The sequence below is a fragment of the Poecile atricapillus genome, chromosome Z (genome assembly GCF_030490865.1).
Source record: "Poecile atricapillus isolate bPoeAtr1 chromosome Z, bPoeAtr1.hap1, whole genome shotgun sequence".
Classification (NCBI taxonomy): Eukaryota; Metazoa; Chordata; class Aves; order Passeriformes; family Paridae; genus Poecile; species Poecile atricapillus.
The window spans coordinates 134155209-134177862 of NC_081289.1; the positions used below are offsets into that span (position 1 = coordinate 134155209).

General features: G+C 34.6%; 1 protein-coding gene across 7 annotated transcripts in view; it reads right to left on the bottom strand.

Moving 5' to 3' along the window:
- NIPBL (NIPBL cohesin loading factor) overlaps positions 1–22654 on the bottom strand; it is a 147143-nt gene that overhangs the window by 42854 nt on the left and 81635 nt on the right. For 5 of the 7 annotated variants that reach the window (XM_058864285.1, XM_058864281.1, XM_058864286.1 and 2 more), the window contains 2 exons: positions 15689–17209; positions 2081–2263 (listed from right to left, as the gene is read on the bottom strand). In XM_058864285.1, coding sequence (XP_058720268.1) covers positions 2081–2263; positions 15689–17209 — 1704 coding nt within the window. Of the gene's footprint in view, positions 1–2080; positions 2264–15688; positions 17210–19468; positions 19902–22654 lie in introns of all 7 variants that reach the window. The other 2 variants (XM_058864287.1, XM_058864288.1) reach the window with 2 other exon arrangements.

Consider the following 22654-nt stretch of genomic DNA (forward strand, 5'->3'; position numbering starts at 1 on the left):
CCAGTTTATCAATGCTGCATGACAAAACAGAATGTGTTACAGTTCTGCTAGCTCTACAAGACAAATAACGTGAACATTGCAGCAGCTATTCACAGTCACTGCTCTACCATATTTATTTTGAAATCAATAAAACTGACTAAAATTTAAGTATTAATAACATTTCAAGAGTTAGGATTGATTTTATACATAAATAAATATTATTTGGAATATAAACACCCAATTTCCCTCTGAATTCTGTCAAACATTTATATAAAATCATATGTAGTAATTACTGTAAGACAATTACCTCATCAATCTTTTTTATCTTTAATTTAATATTTTAATTTTGTTTAATGGCATGTCCCTTCTTAATGAAATATTCAACGAAACTTCTCTTTTTCTATACTAATCACTATTTCATATTTCTTTAAATTCAGTTTTAGGAAAACAGAATAATTAAGAAACATGTATTTGTAACAGTACAAATCTATTCAGTGTTCCTGCTACAAATCTTTCACTTTTGATAGTTTTGTTTTGTTTTAATTCAGCTCTACACTATTCTTTAAGAAATACTATAATTTATTTTTAAACCAGATGTATTCACTGAATTGATAAGAATGATGGACAGATCTCTTGAGTGGATTTTATGAAACTAGAATTTCTCAAGGCATATCATTATTGTGAAAGTTTCCTTAACTTGCTCAACTTTGTATTTAAGAATTTTGACAGCTACTATGGCTAATATATAGATTAAAGTATTTGAAATTCTTGCCAATTCTCTCCATTCCCAACCAACTTAAATAACTCTGCTCAGTGAATTTATTTTTTTAATTCACTGTTCCAAATTGTTAACGTCATATACAGGTGATATGATATGGTAAACAGAGAATATAGAATTCCTGAATGAAGCAAGTCATCATTAATCCCTTGCCATAATTTATACTGATTACAATTTACCTCAAGACACCACATTCATGCACAGAGAAGCATTATTCAGCTATAATTAAAAGGGAAAACAAAGAAGGACATTCTTTACAGCTTCTTTGATAAAGGTCAAAGGTAACAGTGTTACAGTTTTCATGTGCAAAGACACATATTTCAACCATGATTGGATGAAAACTTGAAACATAGTAAGAAGCACAACAAACGATCTTTCTCTTTTAGACCTTAAGAAATACTAAACTCCAAAACAGTATATTTAATGAAAGTTCATTAAGATGTTTCTATAAACAAAGGTGCAAAACTTGGGAGAAAATCATTATAAGAAAGAGTCCTCAGGCTAACAGGCTTCTCCTGCAGTCCTGCATGACTACATGGCTCAGACTGAACTGATGCACTTTGTTCAGTTTATTTCCAGTGCTGATTAACTGTACAACCATAGAAACTAACCAACTATACTTCTATCAACAGGTAGGAAATTCCTATGCCTTCCTAACTTAGAGGCAAATAAATATTTTTCCTTAGGAACTTTATTCAATTGCACAGCAAAATTCTAAATAGAAGCTTCCTCTCTTCCTTTGAAAACAGTTAATTCAAGAATAGTAGAAGCAGCAAATGGTACTTTGAGAATCCATCAAGAACAATTTCCATTTTTCAAGGAATATGATAAGAAATACTAGACAAAATATTTTAAGAAACTTCTGTGCAGTAAGATTTTCAATTTAGGGATATTTCACTTTTCTTATCAATAAAACTAAGAATAATTCAAGAATTTGTTTAATGAAATTTCTCTCTGCATACACATGTATGTTAATTCTGTGCTTCTTTAGAGGATATTTTCCTTAATCTGAATAGTTAGAAGTGTTTTATGGTACAACTGAAAGCAAAAAAAAAAAAAACCAACCAACTAGGGAGCCGTTTCCAGTAAAGTAATCAGGAAAATAAATTTAACAACTACATTGCTTTTCATCTTGAATGACAAATTGCAATCAAGTAAGTTTTCTTTTAAAAGCGAACCAAGGGCTCCTGGCCAGGCAGTTGTCAGGACAGCAAATTTAGGGCTGTATGTTTTAGGGTGGCCAACTTAAAAAATGTGTATTTTTTTGTAAAAACAAAATATTATGTTTTTTTACCTTAAGGAACAACATTATGTACTACTTACATTCAAAAGCTTCTTCACTGTCATTATCTTCATCAGAACTGATTTCAGCATATTTTGGTTTCTCATTAACTGTGCTACGTTTGCGCTTGTTCATTTTCACACGTTCACAAAGTGGCATGGTGGATTCAATTTCTGCCAGAAGCTCAGGAGGCAACTCCTTTAACACTGACTGATCTATGCTACCTATTAGTGGAGAGTAAGAAGAGCAAATGTGAACCTGAAGATAAAAGAGAGGGCCAAAATCTACAATTCTTTCTCAAGAACCACTCACAGGATAACCACTAACAATCAGATAGATCACAGTTAGATAGACTTGAATGTATTTGACAGCCTTTTTCTTGAAGTTCGCACTACAATTAGATATAGTAACACAATAAATTGCATACACATTTCCTTCAATAAAATACTTTGTCAGTCATAAAAATGAATTACCTTTGAATAACCTTTTGAATTACCTTTGTAGAACAATATCCTTGCTCTGCTCCACAAAGTTTAGTCTTATTTCAGTTCATCCTCTGAATTTATCAGGTTTTTTAACAGTCATAAGTAAATTATGGATTCTTAGTGCCTCATTAACATTTCTGTTTACTATCATTCACAGTAATTACTGTACACAAAAGGGACAGTAATACTCCCTTTTCCAGTAAGGAGAGATAACCTGTAGCAAAACTAAGGGTCATATCCCTAAATACAGGCCAAATCATTGACAACTCAGCTTTTGTTTCAGAATTTTTTCTGACCTCTTACTGGTAGTTTGGTGAGTCAACACAAATTGTTGCTTGATTTTTTTACAAAACAAAGCTGAAACATTTTTATTTAATACAGACAAACAGCTATCTCAACCACAAATCAGATTTCTTTTCCACAGTGATAAATAGGTAGAAAATATCACACCATTCTCATAGTTTTGAAACCAAGATTATACCCACATGCAGTCAGAATGACGGAGATTTGCAGGCAAAATTTTTCCAACTGAGAGAAGGAAACAAATCAATTCAAAAGTATTTCTTTGAGATTTATTTAATGTCTTATTTATTGAAGAATCTATTACACAGATTTGCAGATTGTCAGACTAAACTAAACTTAATCTTTTTCCAGCAAGAGAAGAAACATTTTCATCATAAGTGCCTCTCTCTCCTTCCCAATGCATACTTTATTATTTAAAGAGGAAATCACCTCCAAATTATACACACATATTCCTCCAAAAAATCTATCTCCTGGATGATAACACACTTTTTAATTGCATTCACTACACCACTAACTTTCTAAAACTTATTTCCATTTTTGCGTTACTATCCTAACTTCTAAAAGTCCTTGGATTTTTGTTTTCTCTCTTTAAACACCTTTAATTGGAATTAGAAGAGTCTTACTATGTGACTCCAGCATCAAAATATATTCTGGAAGTCATCTCATTTAAGTGCATTTTAAAAAACAATTTAACAAATATTGGGGTTTTTGAAGTGACGTAATGAAACATATAGAAATTAAAATGATAGCTAAAAGTTGTCCCTGCTTCCTTCATATTGTGCTCACTGTTATCTATTTGTATTAGGTTGCCATCCTTATACAATCACCATGTGCCAAAGCTACCTAAATTATCAATATTGCTTTTGAAAATGCTGTAAAACATTTTATGGTATGGTTGGGCATGTTTCTCAGTTAATGATTAATTTTGTGAGCTATGCACTTGACTTCAGACAGGGAGAAGTATCGCAGCATGGGCAGACCATTTCCCCTCTGTGTACCAACCACTGTGTCCCCATACTTTGTATGCCTTTACAATGCATGAAGAGCTTACATCCAGCCCCAGAATGCAGAAAAAATTACACATACAAGTTTTAAGATAATTTTCACAGATGAAATTCATAGAGGGCTGTAAATCCAGGTTCTCTAATATGAATTATCAATTTTATGCCCTTTGGTAATTTCATTAAAATCAGGAGGATTTACACACATTGCATTAAGTCTACAATACATCTGGACAAACAAAAACATTGCAAAAGACAGCTACAAGTAAATGAACAAAAGTTACATTAAATCCTAAAATAACAAACAAAACTCACAGGCTATTCTATTGTCTCCTAGGAATATCTATACTTGCTTTCTTTTCTTGCTGACTTTTCATTTTGTACTCATTCTTTAAATATAAATCAAAAATCATAGCATTCATTAGACATAAGTGAAAAAAAAGACTTTAAATAGTTATAAAACTTATTTTATTTCTGTCTCAAAAGTTCCAAGTTTCTATTTCTCCAGTGCTAAATTCAACTACTGCTTGATTTGTACTCTCTCCTGTTACAGATATTTCAGATTACTGTATAACCTTACCCATTTTTCTTTTATTAGGAAATAGGCAAAGCTTACTTTATTCAAGTAGGGAACAGCAGAAAAAAGAACAAATAGAATTATTATAGAGCTCTCTTTAAGCTATCCTTGAAATTCTTCTTTCTGTCGCAATGTTCCCGAAAGTAAGTGTGCCACATGCCCAGTTTTCTTAGCTGCTGAGGATTCTAAATAACCGAATCTATAGTTTTACTTATTATGTACAAAGGAGTTAAGCATGATTGTACACATATATACAATTCTAATATGCATGGAGAAGGACTTAACATCCTTTCTGAAAAAAATCAAGGATATTCTGTACTTTTGGCCAAGTCAAGAGCTTGTTAATATTTATTTTACTCTATTATTTATGCTTGAATCAGGGCAGCCCAAAAAATTACTAGAAATATCTTACTAAATTCCTTCTCTAATATCTCCTCTTTTATAAAGTGGACACTGTTTTTTTTATTCAAAGTGGTAAAGAAATACAACAATCCAGTTCACCTAAGAATCCAGTCACATGGCAATAAGAATTAGTTTATAAAACGTGTGCTAATGCCTTTTCAGTTTCTGGGAAATGTTTCTAAAGCAATTAATAGAATATATAACACAAACCTCTTTAAAATCTACAAGTCCATGTACAATCACTTTCAATTTTCCAACTTTTTTTGCTAAGTTTGCTAAAACCTAGTACTTACTTCCGTGTCTTCACCTTATTCAGTTACATTTGGCTCTAGCATGCATGGCTTTTTAAATAGTAAAGAGGAAGTAACTTTACTAAAAAGTTACTTGATAATCTAATAGAATGTCCAAATAGCTTGCTGAAGGACTGTCAGCACCAATGGAAAAACCCCATTTTCCGCAGTGTGTGTGATCAGTGTACACCATATGCTTGGAATTAGACTACAGGCATGTGTATTCTTCAGGTGTCATTTACACATAATATCAAAACTTCTGTAACTATTAAAGCAAACAATCAAAAAAAGAAAAATACCCAAAAAACCCAAAAAAATGCAAAAAACCGCAAAAACCAGGAAAGTACCATCATAACAAAATTTTTCTTACTGCCGTGAAGAGCATTCTAAAAAACTCCACACTGGTGAGTCCAAAGGGAAGACACAGAAGAACAATTCATTTCAAAGAACTGTATATATGAAAAGTCATTTCTACAGTGCTTCTCCAAACATATGCAATGCTGTCCACAACTTACATGCAAGTTACTTGTCAGAGAAGAACAAATTCTTGGTTTTGTTTGATTGCTATCATTAAAAAGTTTCTAAGGAAAATATTAATATTAATGAATCTTCATCTACTACTCCATGTCCACTGACCCTCAAGATAAGATGTTTTCTCATCAAGCATTTCTTTACAAAATATAATACAGTAAAGATCAGTCAGAGAATCTCAGTGAGAAATGAATTAGTCTGTAAGCCTGGTCCCATATTTTATTATGGTCTGGGAAGTTTTTCAGAGGGTTTTCCTGTGTATAGTAGAAACAGTTCTATAAATATCTAGAGGATGCAGCATTTCCCTTCTCCACATATGGTTTAAAAAACTAATGGAAAAGAACAGGCCTGATTCACAGCTCAGTATTGTGTTTTGCAACTTCAACTTTGTAGAACAGCTTTAGTTAATGTTTATGCATATGTAATCTTTAGGAGGATCCAATATAGCTTTGTGTTGAATTTGCAAGCCAAGTAGATACTCCTGTCCAGGCAGATCATCCTTCAAGAGAGGTTAAACATTAAAAAAAGGTAAAATTCTTATGGACTTTTGCTGGGTCCATTCAATATAGACAGCACAATTATTTTTTCGACATAAAAATCTATGTTCTTATTACTTTCATCTGGCTTGATGTAACAACTTCAAACAAGCACCTATGGAAAAGAGGATGATTCTTACTGATGCTTAGGTGAACTTTTCAGGATCAGAGAGGCTGTTCCTGTCATGAAATCAAAACCAATATGAATAAACTTTTATTTTCTCAGTAATGATTTATCTTTGTTTTCCAAACTCTGGAAAATAAATACATCGTTTAAATCAGACCTTGGTACAATTTCCTGTGAACTATGAGCCATCAAGATTAAAACATTGTTGGAAATCTGAACTCTGAATTGCTACTTTCATTACTATGAGACAGTTAGTACAGTAGAAATATAAATATTATCTTTTAGTACAGTAGAAATATAAATATTATCTTTTCCATTTCTGTGTGCCAATTGTTTGCGGTAATCAAAACTGCAGTTAATGCAAATTCATATTTGGAAGCTCTATATATCTTGATTTTAAAATGCAACTTTTCCCAACTATGAAGACATTGGAAGAACACACAAAGGTCTGAGAGGGGAATAATGCCACCTGTTTGGGGTGACGATATTAATCTACCCATTTCTCAGTGTTTAGAAACTGAAGTTTGACCACTGAATTTCTATACTAAAGAACTGTCACTCATCTTCATTTGGACATTAAAAATAAACCCCTACTGACTGCAGCTCAATTTTGCCCTTTTCTTGTTCCTTTTTTGTCAGAAAAGACTTTACCTGTTACTGGACTTTTCCTATTTTGTTGATGACTTATATATCCAGTCTTGTTATTATTCCACAGAGACTAAGCTCACCTCCCATAAATATCCTCTCTGAGCATTTGCTAAACAATATTCCTCCCTTTTCTAATAAAAGCTTACAGTCTAACTTTCCTCTTATGTCAGGCATATACACACATGAAGGAAAATAGTTTCCTTCTGGATTTGCTCAACCAACCTTCAAACCTGCAGTAACTGAAATAAAATATCCTTATTCCATAAGAAGAGTGCTGCTATTTTGTTGAATAGCCATGTCACTGTAGCTACAAAAGTGGAGACTCGAAGGTTAAATCTACAGCAAATACTCATGCACATAAGGTTGTGTTTTAAAGAAGGAACTAAAAGGAAAAAAAAAAAAAGGATAGAAGTAGTTCCCTATATTATAAGACATTTAGGTAATAAACACCTTTCTAAAACAGCTAACTATTGTTACAGTATAGCATTCAGGCACAGGAATGCAAAGGGCCACATGAGTGCCTATGAAATGATGAAGACACTGCTGGTTAAAGCTGAAAAATCTTTGATTCTTTCTCAAGTGTGCAAATTTAATGATATCACTTCCACCAGGCTCTCCCTTAAAATGCTCCAGTGAGTTCTTTATTTGGTGAAGTGAGCCCTTGGTGATCAGTCTGCTACCCACCAGCTTCACACTTGTCAAAATAATTTCGTGGTCTGGACAGTTTCAGGAACAGAAGAGGAAACACAGGGAAATCCCAGCAATTTTTTTAAGTAAATTTAAGTTTTGAGGAGGACCTATCTGCTCCTATGATGGAAGTTCCACTTTCATCTCAATACCCTATCATCAGCTGAAAAACACATAATCAAATGAATACTGGTGAAAACAAACTGAGTACTACATTTACACCAGCAGCTTTTCCCTTTTCTCTTTCCTCTCCCCTCTCCCCTTCATTGCTGTAAAGCTTATGGAAGGGTATACAGCTACATCCTACAGAATGTATCCAAAAGGATATAACCCTCTATTGAGTGCCTTATCCTCATCTTTTGACGTACCCTCACTACATATATTAAGGGATAACTCCAGAGCTCACCTCACATACAGTCATGCCAGAATAATGGTGGGGAAGTGAGGTGCCCTCAGCTCCGCCCAAGGGACTGCACACACAGGAATTCTCTGCTGCAGTCAATTTAGCAGGATGGAGACAGGTAGTGTTAGGGAGAAGTATGTCCTACAGTTCATTGAACCTGCTTTAACATATTTTTTAAAACAATTCTTCCTCATCTCCCCCAACAGTAGCACAAAGAAAAGGCTCAGAGCCTTAAAAAAAAGTTTTCAGACTCCCTGCATTTACTCCAGTCCTTAGCTCTGGCCTTGAAGGACAGGACCCAGACAGGTTGGTCAGAGAAGGATCTGCACATGGCAACAGAATAATTCCACAATACAACTGAGGTCATCATTAACATCAGCTAAGAAACATAGATTCAAAAAGGATTTTAATAGTACAAAATACTCAAAGAAGAAACAAACATTTTTAGGAGGGAAGAAACTTCAAAAGGGAACTCTGAAATATCCAGGCAGAGAGCAGGGAATACATCCAACACGTGCTCTCCCAAGATTCCAAGAGAACTCACATTGACATTGGCATCAATTATGTTCTCAAGCTACGTGACTGATGTAGAAAGTTACTGCTGGCCTTATTGCTGACGTTTTGTCTGTACAGAAATTGATAAAAGGAGGCTAGAGCAGTCTAGTTTTCCAAGATGTTGTACAAAAAATAAAGCACAACTCAGAACAAAAAGGAGCAAGGTTGGCAGTTGAAATAAATTTAATGCTGCACAAACTCCCTTGTTTTTATGAACCAGTGTTGGGGGGTGATTTTGGATTTTGCTGTCAGTGCTTCAGGTCATACACATTGAAATTCAGGCCAACTCATTTTATTGTTTTAAGAAGTTAAGGTATCTTGTCCAGTTGCAAAACCCAGCATGCAATTATCTGCTCATATTTTTCTATTAAAACTCTTTTCAGTACTCAAAAGTGGCTTATAAAAAAGGAGGGAGGCTGGCTTTTAACACTGGCAGACAGCAATAGAATGAGGGGAAACAGTTTTAAATCAAAAGAGCAGACATTTAGTTTAGATGTTGGAAAGTTCTTTATGGAGAGGGTGGTGAGGTACTGGAACAAATTGCCCAGAAAGGTTGTGGGTGCCCTGGCGGTGTTCAAGGCCACACTGGATGGGGCTCTGAGCAACCTGAAGTGGCCCTGCCCATGGCAGGGGGTTGGAATGAGATGATCTTTAAGATAATTTGTAACCCAAACCATTCATTGACCCTACGATGACTAATGTTTGGGATCTGAAATTTATGACTAATGTATTTTTACAGCCATGTATTCTGATGGTTTACTGCACCTGAGAAAAAGACCTTAATTAAATAAAATCAGATTACTCCTCAGAATTTCTCTTGTCATAAACCAAAACCTTCTATACAAGGAATATAATACAACCAAAACATTTGCAGAGAATAAGTAAAAAAAAGCCATTATTTTTCATCTCATCTGCAACTTCAGAAGACCTGCTTACTTTTCTTACTATTGCATAGAAGCATTCTCAGTCCTTATAACTGAAAATATTTCATGAAGCTACTGGCTTTGCTTCTTCAAGATAACAATTACATAAGGAACAACAACAAAAGATTGGTGATGTTTTAGCTTTAAATATAAAATAGTACAGGAAAATTGCTTCGAAGATATTTAAACAGAATGTATGTTTAAGGAAGTTATTCAATGTAAACAACAGTAATTTGAAAAACAAAAAAGTCTTTTTTTGTCAAAAAAGTGCTGTTAGTATTCCCATGGAGCAGAAATAAACTCCAAATTTCAAGTAAATAGTTTAAATTTTCTTACATGAAAAGAGTCACCTAGAACAGCTGATAATGTTGAGCAACAGAAAAGTTAATTATCCAGAAGCAAATATAAGGCTTTTTGGTATTTGTATTTAGTCAAATTTACCCTTGAGCTAGAAGAAAATTCAAGCCAAAAATTTCAAGCATATATTCCTGCACATAAGCTGAGATCAATATCCACCTTTAGATTCTTAGACATGTGAACAAGTCTGCATTGCACACTGTAATTCACATCAGACAAACTGCTGGGCCACATTTACAAGCTGCAATGCATTGCTGCAAAAATTGTTTATGCAAAATAACTTTAGCTATTCCCAGAAGCAAGAGGAACTCTGGTTCTCTCATCCATGTCCATGAACCAAGAGCAGTTTCAGACTTCCAAGAAATTGTTCTGACAAATTAGGTAATAAAATTAGGTAATAAATGTAACACTTACATGTGCCACAGTAATCTTTCAAAAATCAACTAATTAAACAATGTACTCCTAAATCTGCAAACAGACAAAGCATCATATTTCAGACAAAGTATAATGGAATTAGTGAGTTGGGTCAAATTCATTATTGCTGCTAAGAATTCGACGTGACACATGAAAAATTCACTCTTCCTATACAGAAAAATACTGTACGAGCACAAATCAAAATGTTTACCTTAGTAGCAAAGTCTAAAGCAGAAAACAAATATCAGCAAAGAAGTCACCAGGCAAAGCTCTGTGCTGAAAATGTCACTTCTATTACCAGAAACTGATCAACATTAGGAATTACTCCTGTGTGCAATGCCTGATTCCTTCTGTGTACCAATACCAGCTTATCCAACATCTACTTCTGAAAAACTAGCACCAAAAATGAAGGCCCAAGAGAGCATGTACAATTCCCACACAAATCCCAGCTACTTTTTAGAATGGGACAGAGACACCATATCTTAAAATTTCCTGCAAGCAGAAGCAAAACCATTCCGGTGCAAAGCATACAGGAGAAATCAGATCTTCCTAGACTTTAACAAGTTATATATAGTTTAGACTTTCAACTAAACAATGTTTGGAATATTTTTCAAAATGTGAATCTCTTAATTGAGGGAAAAAAATCAAATAATTAGGGCTCAATGAACAAAGTGCATATTTAAATGACTCCTCTGCAAACCTCATATATCTTGAAATACTTCTAATGGCACAAGGGTGAGCCAGTACCTCTTCTAGTCTAGTTAAACTGAGAGGAAGTAGTCATTAATATATCAGAAAAGAGAAAAAAAAGGAAGACTGTGGAATTCTTACAAAAGTCATAGCTGTTCTTCTATAATTACAATTAAATTTTGGTTTGAAGAAGGTTTAAACATTTGAGTAGAGAAGAATTATTATAATTTTTCTGCTGTAAATGCTGAAATACAGTATTTTTTCTCTGTGAAATGTAGCATAATTTTCTACAGATCTACCTGGTGCTGCATGCACATGCAAGATGGTCATGAGGTTAGTATTCTAGTCTTGACACATGCAAATGCAGTTGCTACCAGGAACTTCAAGACAGTGATTTCAAATTCAAGATATATGGAACTGAGCATTTTCACAATGCTAACATTTACAAAAGCACGATTTATGGGAAGCAAGCAAACTTTCCTTTATCCAGGGTATATTTTTACTCTAGTTATTTCCTTGTGGCCCCTCCCTCTGATTTCCAGGTGGCTGTTTCAGCATTAAGAAATTGTTATTTTGGAAACAAATTTGTGTGCACTCTAAAATTTGATGTGCTAACATCCATAACCCAATTTTGTCCTTACAGAATTCCTGTACATGTAGGATTTAAATAAGGTTTAGAATTGGTACTTCCTTTCTGCCCACAGTTTTCATCTGTACCATAAAGCATCTTTAAGTAGTTTGGCTGTGCTAAGTAGAAATCAGTGAGAAGCATCACAAGTTCACTCTGTTGAGCCTACACAATCTGAATACAGCTTTTCATCCTGAAACACTCCCCTTCTCGTCACTACTAGAAGATAGTTGATTGCTGTTTCCCGAGTGAAACTATTTCCAACAGTGCTAGAACCCAAAGACAGACTGTCATGTTACACAAATGCCATATCAGAGTTACTACAGGCTCTGAAAAAGTCACCTGGAATTAAAAACAAACTAAACCCCCCCCCCCAACAAACCATATAAGTACAGAACACAGAAGAATCCAGAAGAACTTCTTAATGACAGGAAGATGATTAGGCAGTAAGATTTTTAGCTGATCCTGTAAAGAGTATGTATGAAGAGCACCTTTAAAGAAATATCAAGTCTTTACTCAAATTTTAGATAAGAGCAGCGGGGAACACAGTATATTTACGAAGACTTGTAGTGAGCAACAAAACCTTATGTCTTCAGTTCTGTGTTGTAAAGATAATGGAATCCCATAACAATCTACACAATGGAGGAATAACATTCAGATTGGAATTTTTCTCTTTTTTTTCCCCTTAAACCTTATTAGGTGATATAGGAAGATCCAAAAGATGCTTATTTTGCAAAGACAATCCTTCAAACATATTATAAACCTACTCAGACATCTTACACAGATAGTTACAATATCTCTCATTACTTATGCTTAACAAAGGAAAATCTGTCTTGTTAGAATGCAGTAACTATGAAGCTGTTAACAGCTCTCATCCCAACACAGCTGATCAGCACAGCTCTAAAAAGCAGCAGAGAAGATATTCACTGAGGTTCTGAAAAGAAAGGACAGCAAACATGACCTCCTCATTGCAGGCACAAACTTAAAGGAAAAGTTTCATGGACCCCACAACAACATACATTTGCATCAAAACCAGGATAAAAGACATTCACGCATGTTAAAATCAGACAAAGAAAATATCACAGTACATTCTGACCTGGACAATATTGGCCACAAGACCTCACCACAAAACCCTGTAACAATTATACTATAAAAAATCCATAACTTTCCTCTGAGATACACTAAATCTTTGAGAAAAATACTCAAAGATCATGGGAGAGAGAGATGGAGAGAGGGAAGTTCCTTCTTCCTTTTAAATGCCAAAAGGGACTCTTGGATTGATTCAATATTAACAGTCACATACTGTGGTTACCCCTTCCGTTCATAACTTGATAACATTTCAAATGTGTCTATAAAATTTGGTGACAATGTTACCTTGTATTTTTGAAGCCCAGTGCAAATAAAGATATGATTTTTAAATTTAATATTTACTAAAACAATGCAAAAAGTTGTACAGTCTTTCTGTTTGCAATGAATTAATTGTCGCTTAATGTGAGTCAATGATATTGAGTTTTGTAATGAATGGGAATTAGCCTCTTAAGAGAGAAGGAGTATCTAAATGGTGTTTTGAACTAACTGAACCACCCTATTTTAAACTGCATTTTAGATAAATTATAGCAATGATGTTGTACATGACAAAGCCAGAAGAACACATTTTCTTAAGGGAGGGATGGATGACAAAAAAAACCCAAAACCACAAGAGATACAAGGGTAATGAAATAAGAGAAAGTAAAATATACTAAGCTACATGGCATAAGAAGCATGTGAGAAGTTGAATAATGATGCTAAAAGGCAACACTAGAAAGGAATTGCTACAATCTACTAAGTAGTATGGGATGGACTAAAAGAAGATTTATGAAAATTACATTTCCTAGTGTACTAAAAAGTTTATAACTAAAATGGGCACCAAGTAAAACTGTGAACACTATTTCAGCTGGATTGAGGACACTGTTGTAGTGGCATGAATATATCTACACCAGTTAGCTGTTGACAAATAGGCTTTGCCTTATGAAGAGAGATAATTTCATTACATATGTGCCTTCTGAAGCACTGGAATTAATTAGCATAATATGTTCTAGGAAGTAAGTTACCAGAAAAAAAAATACAGAACTAAACATACACATCAAAAATCTGCAGTTCAAAGACATTTTCTCCAAAATCTGCCTGTTGAACACTCAAAACTTAATTTGTAAGATAAAAATAGTTGCATTATTCTTTTCATGAAACCTATTTCTAGTATCATCGTAAGAACCTTATTCTGAATACAATTGCAAAAAGACTCAGATTCAAACCATTCTTCCCCTGCAAAACAAGTAATTTCAAAGTGCAAGAAATGCAAGAAAATTATGACTTCAGAAAGAAAACAAAAAGGCAGAAAAACATTGTAGAGAAATTAAAAACCTGACTTTAAAATCAATGCATTGCTTATCTGTGACAGCTACTAAAATCACACCAAAAGTCATTAAAACTTTTCAACATTATGAAAACATTCTACATATATTCCACATATAATACAGATTACAAGAAAAAAGTAATTCAGAAACATTTTGGAAAGCATACGTGCACTGCCTATCGTTCTGAAGACTTTAAAGTAACTAATTTTCTGCACATAAAGATGTGTGAATTCCAAATCTATCCTACTGAGACTAGAACTGAGTTCCATAAGAAAGTTTTTAGCATTTCCTATCAAGATAACAAGGGTTTCATCTGAAAGCTTCAGATTAAACTGAGTACAAAGATAACATAATTTTATGGTTAACTGTAGATATCTATTATTAGAAACAGAAATTTTGCGCCTTTTGAACATCAAAAAGGGACAGGGACAATTCTCTTATTTCCAGGACAAAGAGAAATCCCTAACAAGAAGGCTAGTATTTTACAAAGATGTAAAATACACCACAAATTATTATTAAGGCTTTTTAGAGTTAATAAAAACAGGTCAGTAGATAGAAAACAGACATAGCAAAGAAATTAATGATACAGACAACACCTCTTTACAGGTGCACATAAAATACATTCACAAAGATGATTTCTACATAATTTCTTATCAGATCAGCTATGTAAGAAAATGTTTTAATCCTGAAATCATTATACACCTGGAAATGGATTTATACAGCATCCTGCATACAGCTGTAAACCTCTCCTCTGGCTTTTGATCTGCCTATTTTAAGACACAACAACTCTATAAACATGAATAGATAAGAAATTCAAATTCTTTAAATGTTAAAAAAAGAAACCTGACCAGAATTACCATTAGTAATTGCACAATATGAAATGATCTAGTTTAGTCTGAAACCAAAGTAGCCAGAATGAAAGCACCAAGAACAAAAGCAATCTTATTTAAAAATCCTGTTAAATCTGCAGAAGAGACAATCAATTAAATACCTCCAAGCTATTCTAAATTGTTTCCTGTCCATATTGCTTATTTCAAAATGCCAGCTAATTGTTCAGCTTTCTTCCTCCTGCATATAATGGACACTAAAGACAATGATACGTGAATTCTCCTACAGACCAGACTTTTTCAAAGTTCGTTGTCACAAAGTCTCAAGTTTGGAACCTCCTCAACTGACTTGTATTTACAGTATTAAAGAGGTAGATGGGACTTTGCAACTATGTTCTTATTACCACTATGTAAAAACATACTTTAAAAAAACCCACTTCACTCCAAATTAAATATATAAAAGAATGTTAGGGCTTGCATTCTTAGTATTTCCCATCATTCCAGCTATGCTATTACAGTAGTGGCAGTCCTTTATACAGATACACCTAAACCAGGTAAAATTATACATACAACAGTTACATTTCACTGGATAAATTACTATATAAAACTAATGAAGCTGAAATAGATCTTAAGACCACTTAAGTGTTGCCAGATTATGTACCTGTATTGCAGTAAATAAATCATTTCAGGTACATCTGTAGCAAGATTTCTGATAATGACAAGTCCTTAGACTAGTTTCACTTCATTTCTCACCATATAAGCAAGCTTATAAACTATCAAGTGTTTGCATTTAATTTCTAAGAGCAGAGGAAGAAATCTACAAGAACTCAAGAGTAAAAGATATAATGCAATTAATATTAAAACAATCTTACCTTTATTAGGTTTGGATGACTTGTTCTTGTTAGGTTTAAAGCAAGAGCCCCTTGATTTATCTTCTCTGTCCTTAATAAATTTCTGCACATCATCCAAAGAAAGCTTTTGAAGGACAACTACAGGCTTAGCTCCTTTATTTAGATCTTCCACTAGCCCAATCTTCTCTACTTTGTCCTTATGTTCACCTCTAAATTCAGTTTTCCTTGACTCCTGAGTAACATTGCCATCTTTATCACGCTTGATTTTTGGAATGACAAAATGTTTCAATGCGCCTGATCTTCCCCCCAACAAATAACTGGGAAACTCTGCTTTATTGTCACCATGTGCTTTATTACTATCTACTTTACTCTTATTACCATCTGTCCTTCGTTCATCCTTGCTGTTTGGTGACTTAAAACCAGGTTTATCAGGTCTTGATTTGCTAGAATCCCCTTTAGTTTCCTGTTTAATACGAGGGCTGTCAGGTCTTGATTTCTGATCCCCAGAAGAAAACCTTGAATCACCAGACTCATGCCTGTACTTCCTTTCAAATTTCTCAGGTTTTGAACTATCAGATTTAATACCATGCTTAGAATCATGTTCATTTTTGTTTGAGGATCGCAAATATTCAGGCCTTCTAATCTTGGATGGATCTCCTCTGTACCTCTCTGACTCCCCCCTCTCCTCAGATCTTTGTTTAAGGCTATCATGGTCACGCCTTGGTGTATCAGAAACTGAGCGCCCATCAGGCCTTGGTTTGGTTGGCTCAGGTCGACTTTCAGGTTTCATCCTTGAAGGATCAGATTTCACATCTAGTTTGTGCCTAGGTATTTCAATTTTCTTCTCTGACAAAGGTTTACTGGAGTCCCTCCTATTATCATGTTTATGTTTTGGTGTTTCAGGTCTGCCTTCGCTCTTCTGTTTTGGTGTTTCAGGTCTGCCTTCGCTCTTCTGTTTCGGTGTTTCTGGCCTCTGTCGTATTTCCTGTTTGCCATTATTTTGTTTTCCCTCATTTTGTTTCATCTCCATTTGCCTGCTCTCATTTTGTTTAGATTCTGTCTGTCTGTTCTCATTTTGTTTCATTTCCATTTGTCTGCTTTCATGTTTCACTTCTAACTGCTTGCTCTCATTGTATTTACTTTCCAACCGTCTGCTCTCATTTTGCTGGAATTCCATTTGTCTGTTTTCATTTTGCTGGATACCTGTCTTTTGACTTTCAAAGTCTGACTTTTTTCTAAAAATTTCTGGATGGTTTTCAGGTTTAAATTTAAGAACTCCAACAGCGTCTTCTTGGGGAACACACACAAACCCATCATTATACTGCTTAATTTCTTCAGGTTTTTTGATGGTGTCCAAATCCTGAGTTACTGTTGCCTGAGAGTCTGCTCTTCCTGCTTGCTGCAGATCAATACTAACCATCAATGCTGGCCTTGCCCCATTTCCTGCAGAACCTGTCTCCTGAGAAGCTGCTCTATTTCCTCCAGTAGCACCTCCAGCCTCTGGTGGTTTGTTTTCTTGTTTTCGCTTCTTCAGAGGCTTATCTGCAAGAGAAAAAAAAAAATCACAAATTATATATAAAAACTGATAAATGTCCAAGGAAGAATGCCCATTCCCTTCCACTCCCACAATTAATTCTCCTCAGCATAGATGTGCACACACAACAAAATCCACTGAATTTAAAATAGGACTTCTCTAAATAATACTTTTTCATGTATTCAGACTATCATTCATTGTCAGTCTCCCACATAGGCCAGTTAATCATTAAAAAAACTCTCCCTCAAAACGTACTAAATCAAAGGCCCTGTTTAACTCCCAAGAGAACGACCTAATAAACAGCTGCAATAAATAAGGACCAAAAAAAACCCCACCCCATTTAAGAAAACCCAAACTACTCAATTACAGTTGAAAGAGAAGTCTGAAAAGTCAAAGTTAAGGTGCAGCTCCACAACTAGTTTTTGAGGAATACCACTATAAAAGATATCTTCTGCAGATTCAACCTGCTTTATTACATGTGTACTAAGCAAGGATCTGCAATGATTATGACAGAGGTTTCCCCCATCTGGTTCAGTGGATCAGCTGGACTTCACACATATTTTAGGGAACATACAAACAATGGACAAAAATGATAAAGTAACTATTCCACCACTCCATGCTTCTCTTTGAAGCAAAGCAGTACACCAAGGGTTGGAGTCTCTACCTTAACACATGCATATCAGGTGGGGGAACAGTACACACTTAAAAACTTGTGCAATTTCCCCTTTGCAATCATAATGCTTTTTATAGATGAAACAAAAATATAGTGATAATTTTCTGTCAAGAATCTGACTCTGCAACAAGCCTTTCAGTTTACACTAAAAAACCATTAGGAGCAGAATACAGAAAAGTTGAGTCAATCACACACCCTGTAATTTGGTAGAATTCACAGAAATGAGAAGTACATGGAAGTATCCAAATGAGTATATTATACCTATATAAAACTACAACCTATTTATATTACCAACACAGAACTCTAAACTAAAAATAATTTCTGCCACAAAAACTAGATGCTCTACCTGCACTAAAGCTTATATTCTCACTTCTCAACTATCATTGTATAATTTGTCCAAAAAAAGTTACTTTCTCTGCAATCAGGGAATATGATTGTAAGTCTAAGGAATTACTAAACATAGATGTATTTTTGAAATGCTTAGACCACAAATGCAAAGAAAAATACCATACTTTGTGCCTAGGTTTGTGGAGCCTTATCACCAAATGCAATGAACCAGCTTTCCTACTCAGACCAGGTGAATGAACAGTAAGGAGGATGCAATCAAGAAATAGGGAAATAAATGTCAATGAAAAAACCCACACAGTCCTTTGGAACTGTAAACCAGAATTACAACACTTGAATTCTAATTCTAAATTTTTTGGAGATTCTTATTTAGACATACTTAGAAGGATCACCTTCAAAATCAAAATAACAAGCAGTAACATGGTCAATCCCAGTGATGTGAACAGGCTTTTTTTCACATCACGTTAATCCCCAGATCTATTTGGATATCTCTTAACTTTCTAAAACTCAAAGTTTTGTACAAGATTTAATGGCTCGAAGACAGTAAAGAAAGATACAATAAGCTCCATGCAGAAACTGATCAACTGCAAATAAAGAACTTTGCAAAGCTCAATAATGAATGTAGGAATGAATGCCAACTTTATGATAGACGTGTGAGGTAAAAAAAAATTACCAAATCAAAGATGCAGCTTTTTAGCATGGAGATTTTTGATTTTTCTGTGCTACATGAAACTGCTGGATTCATATGAGGACTTACATAGATGCATTTTTCTTGACTATGAATTAGAACAAATACACATTCATCCACACACATAATTACCTTACCTCTCAATTAAAACCATAAATTTTGAAATCTAAATTCAGAAACTTGCATTTTTACGAGGAAGTTAGTCAGCCTTGTCATTTTAGTCCAGAAATGCCAGGCACACTGAAAAAGTCCTGTAAAGCTCTGATGGTGGATCTAACAGTAGTCTTTAAGACATTACTGTTATGTATTATCTGCCCCAAGTCTTTAACTGAAGTTTTCATCTGTAGCAGAAGGGAACATGCATTTGTATTTCCACAACTGCATTTCACTGTCTAATGCATCACCATAAGGCACTAGTGAAGATGGTTTGCATTAACCTACCAGGCTGAATAATTCAGTTTTAAGCAAGAAAATGCTTTCCTCTCTTAAGCCTATTATAGGAGCAGATGGCCACAAGCTGTGATGCCTTAAACAGCTGTAGCTGGATCAACCAAAACTCACCTTTCAGAGCCCTCATGCTGAAGGCACCAAGAATAAACAACCAAAACAATTCAAGTAGGGCCAATTATCTTGCTTGGACTTCTTTAAGTGACCAGGCTCAACATGCTTCTGTTCTTCACCATCCAAAATGTCAAGTTGTAAGTTGAGAACACATAAGTAGATGATCACATCACAACTTGGCACACATATTCCCTCTAAATACATAGCTCTTCTGATGCACATTCTTCATTTTTCTTGACATTAGAATACTGATCTTTTAGTAACTTGACATCTTGCCTGAGAAGAAAGGGACACCTTCATTTTCTTAGTTGGCAAGGTGATTGCAGACAGAGTTACAGATCACTCACAGATTTCTGATTTCCAGTGCATCTTGAAAGTGAGCCTCAAAACTAGACTCGATCATTACTGCTTTGCCTCTATGAGAATTCTGGATCTAGGACAAAAAAAGCTGTCCTGAGTAAAAGAAAATATCCAGTTGAACTAGGGCAAAAAAGGTAGGATGAATACATAGTACCACTTCCTTCACAAAGCATAATGAAAAAACTCCATTGAGTAAGTACAAAAACTTGTAAAGTTGATATAATAGCTGCAGAAATTTGAAAGCTGAAACAAACCACTGGGTTTTCACAGCTTTATAATATCTTGAACTCACTTTCAGCTGTATGAGAATTAGAATCAGCAAGGTGAGAATAGAGTAGGTAGCCTCTGAAAACAGGTATCTTCAGGTCTTCTCTTTTACAGTCAAATTAATGCAAGTTTGCATATAGCTGCTCTTTTAATAATGAGTCCCAAAATGAACAGATGAGATTTTACAATGTCCATTGAAATACATTCATAGCTTTCAAGGCGCCAGTATTCAAGCTTCACTCACTTCATTCCATAGACAGTAGAGATTTTTTTATTTTATTTTTTTTAATATGGTGATATAGGACTTCACCGAAATACCAGACTAATGTCTCACTTTGAAATCTTACAGACCTAGACCTAAAGCTTGTTGCAGTTCCAAATACATTGGCTCACAATCTCTTTAGTCCAATAAAATGTGATCAGAATGTTTTTGCTTCCATCTTTGTAAAACTTTTCATAGTAAAAGGAATATGTACTAAGTTACAGAAGAGATTTATGACTATATATGCATACTAATGGTTGGGTATGCAAGTTCATTGATTTCAGATTCTTTTCAAAGCCATCCTCTACCTTTCTCTGAGGTTATAGATATATTCAAAATATCCCTACATTTTTTCCAATTCCTTTAACAAATTTATGGTAGTTCAGGGAACAGTCACTCTATGTATGAATCCTTTTGGCTTGGCAAATTCATAGGAATGTTCTCTTTACCTTGCAATATGTTCACTAAAAGGCAGTACCTTGGAACTCAAAGCAAGATCATAAACCACATTATACTAAAAAATAGTAGAGCTATTTTATCAAATGAAATGACTCACTGTGGTACAAGAAACAAAACATTACTGGAACCACAAGCTTGACATAGGAAAAAAATCAGCTGGATTTCCAAGTGGTAATCTCCCACCAATCCTCTTATGAACAGTGCTCCTGGAGACAGGCTATGGCCTTCACTTTTGGAAATATCTGCGTATCAAAATTATGCATACTTTAACATCTATAAATTATTTAATTAATTAATTACTGTGGAACCTTTGTGCAAAAAAAACCACATTGCACTGAAAAAACCAGACATCTTGAGATACATTTCTGCTGAAACTACATGGCAATCATGATTTGAAGAACATTCATCCTGAAAACAGATGTGCCTGGAAGCTGAGGGAGTGTGGTGAAGCAGGTGGATGAGGAAAGCTGTATTATAAATATATCTCTGCTCTTTTACTCACCCTAGAATCTCTCCAAATCAACAGTCAAGACACCATTAGTGCTGATATCCTCTATGTTACTGCTTCCTTGCAAGCCTGATGACTGCCTTAAATCCCAGGATAAACTCTTTAAACACTGAGTATAATTGGGTGATACCCAGTTCTAGAACTGCTTGGCCCAGCAAATTGAAATGAGCCCTCCATAAGTATCAATGAAAAGGTAACCAGTCTAAATAACAATCACGAGCATTGTTGCTAAGCTTCCTTTTCAGCAGAATGGTAATGCTTACCTCTATTAATACTGTTTGGCATACTTATATACAGACATAACAGATAAATTTTTGCTTTCCTATTTACACCTTGTAAGGGATTCAGTGGGAGACTTCATATTCAAAATGGTTAAATGTGAATGTTCTCTTCAAGATACAAAAAAGATTGATCTTCTAATGATGAATTCTAGATGAACCATTTAAGTGGTAATTGAAAGTAAAAATATTCCTTTTTTTAAAGGATACCTTTTAAGAGTTTTACATCTTTAAACTTCTAATTGTTCCTATCTCTCATGTTAGATATTACTGGGGTATGCTTCCACTCATTTGAAATAGCACTTATTTAATTGTATCACTAATTAATAACTTTAACTCAAATATACTAATCCTAAAAGGTTATAACATATTGTCAAACTTTCCATTTTTTAACAAAATGAGAGACAAGTCAGACAGAGGCCAATTATAAGCTTATCTATTTAAGCTAGTAATCAAATTAGAAATTTTCAACAAATGACACACAGCTATATGTCCAAATAACAAACATATGTCCACTGTCAACTGTTTCCTTTTCTTAGTTTTCACAGATTTTTTCAAAGTTGTCTAAGTGCCCTGCCCCCACAACCAACAGTGTTCTGTAGACCACAATAACCTAATCTGTATACAAGGAATCTTCAAAATTACTACAATTGTACCAATGGATGACCTATCAGTGGAGTGAGAGCAAACATCTGCTCTTTTCTACCCCTTATGTTTGCACACCATTGACAGTCCGTAAGAGTTTGCTTCCAACTGACCTCAAAGTCCTATACAAACTGAAGAAAAGAATTGAACAACCAAAGAAAACCCTTCCCATCAGTAGAAGAGATTGCAACACTACTAGCTGCTCCTCTAGAAGGAGAGATTCAGCCAACAGGGTAAAGATTTTATTCTCACTGCTTCCTCCCTTACAGAAGAAATCAAGAAAGTACGGTCATGAACCTCATACAGGAAGCTTTATAGAATGGTACATAATTCCAAAAATCTCTGAAGAGATCAGAAGACTTTCAGATGCTGCAGTTCAAAGAAAGGGACTGGCAAGACTCAGAACA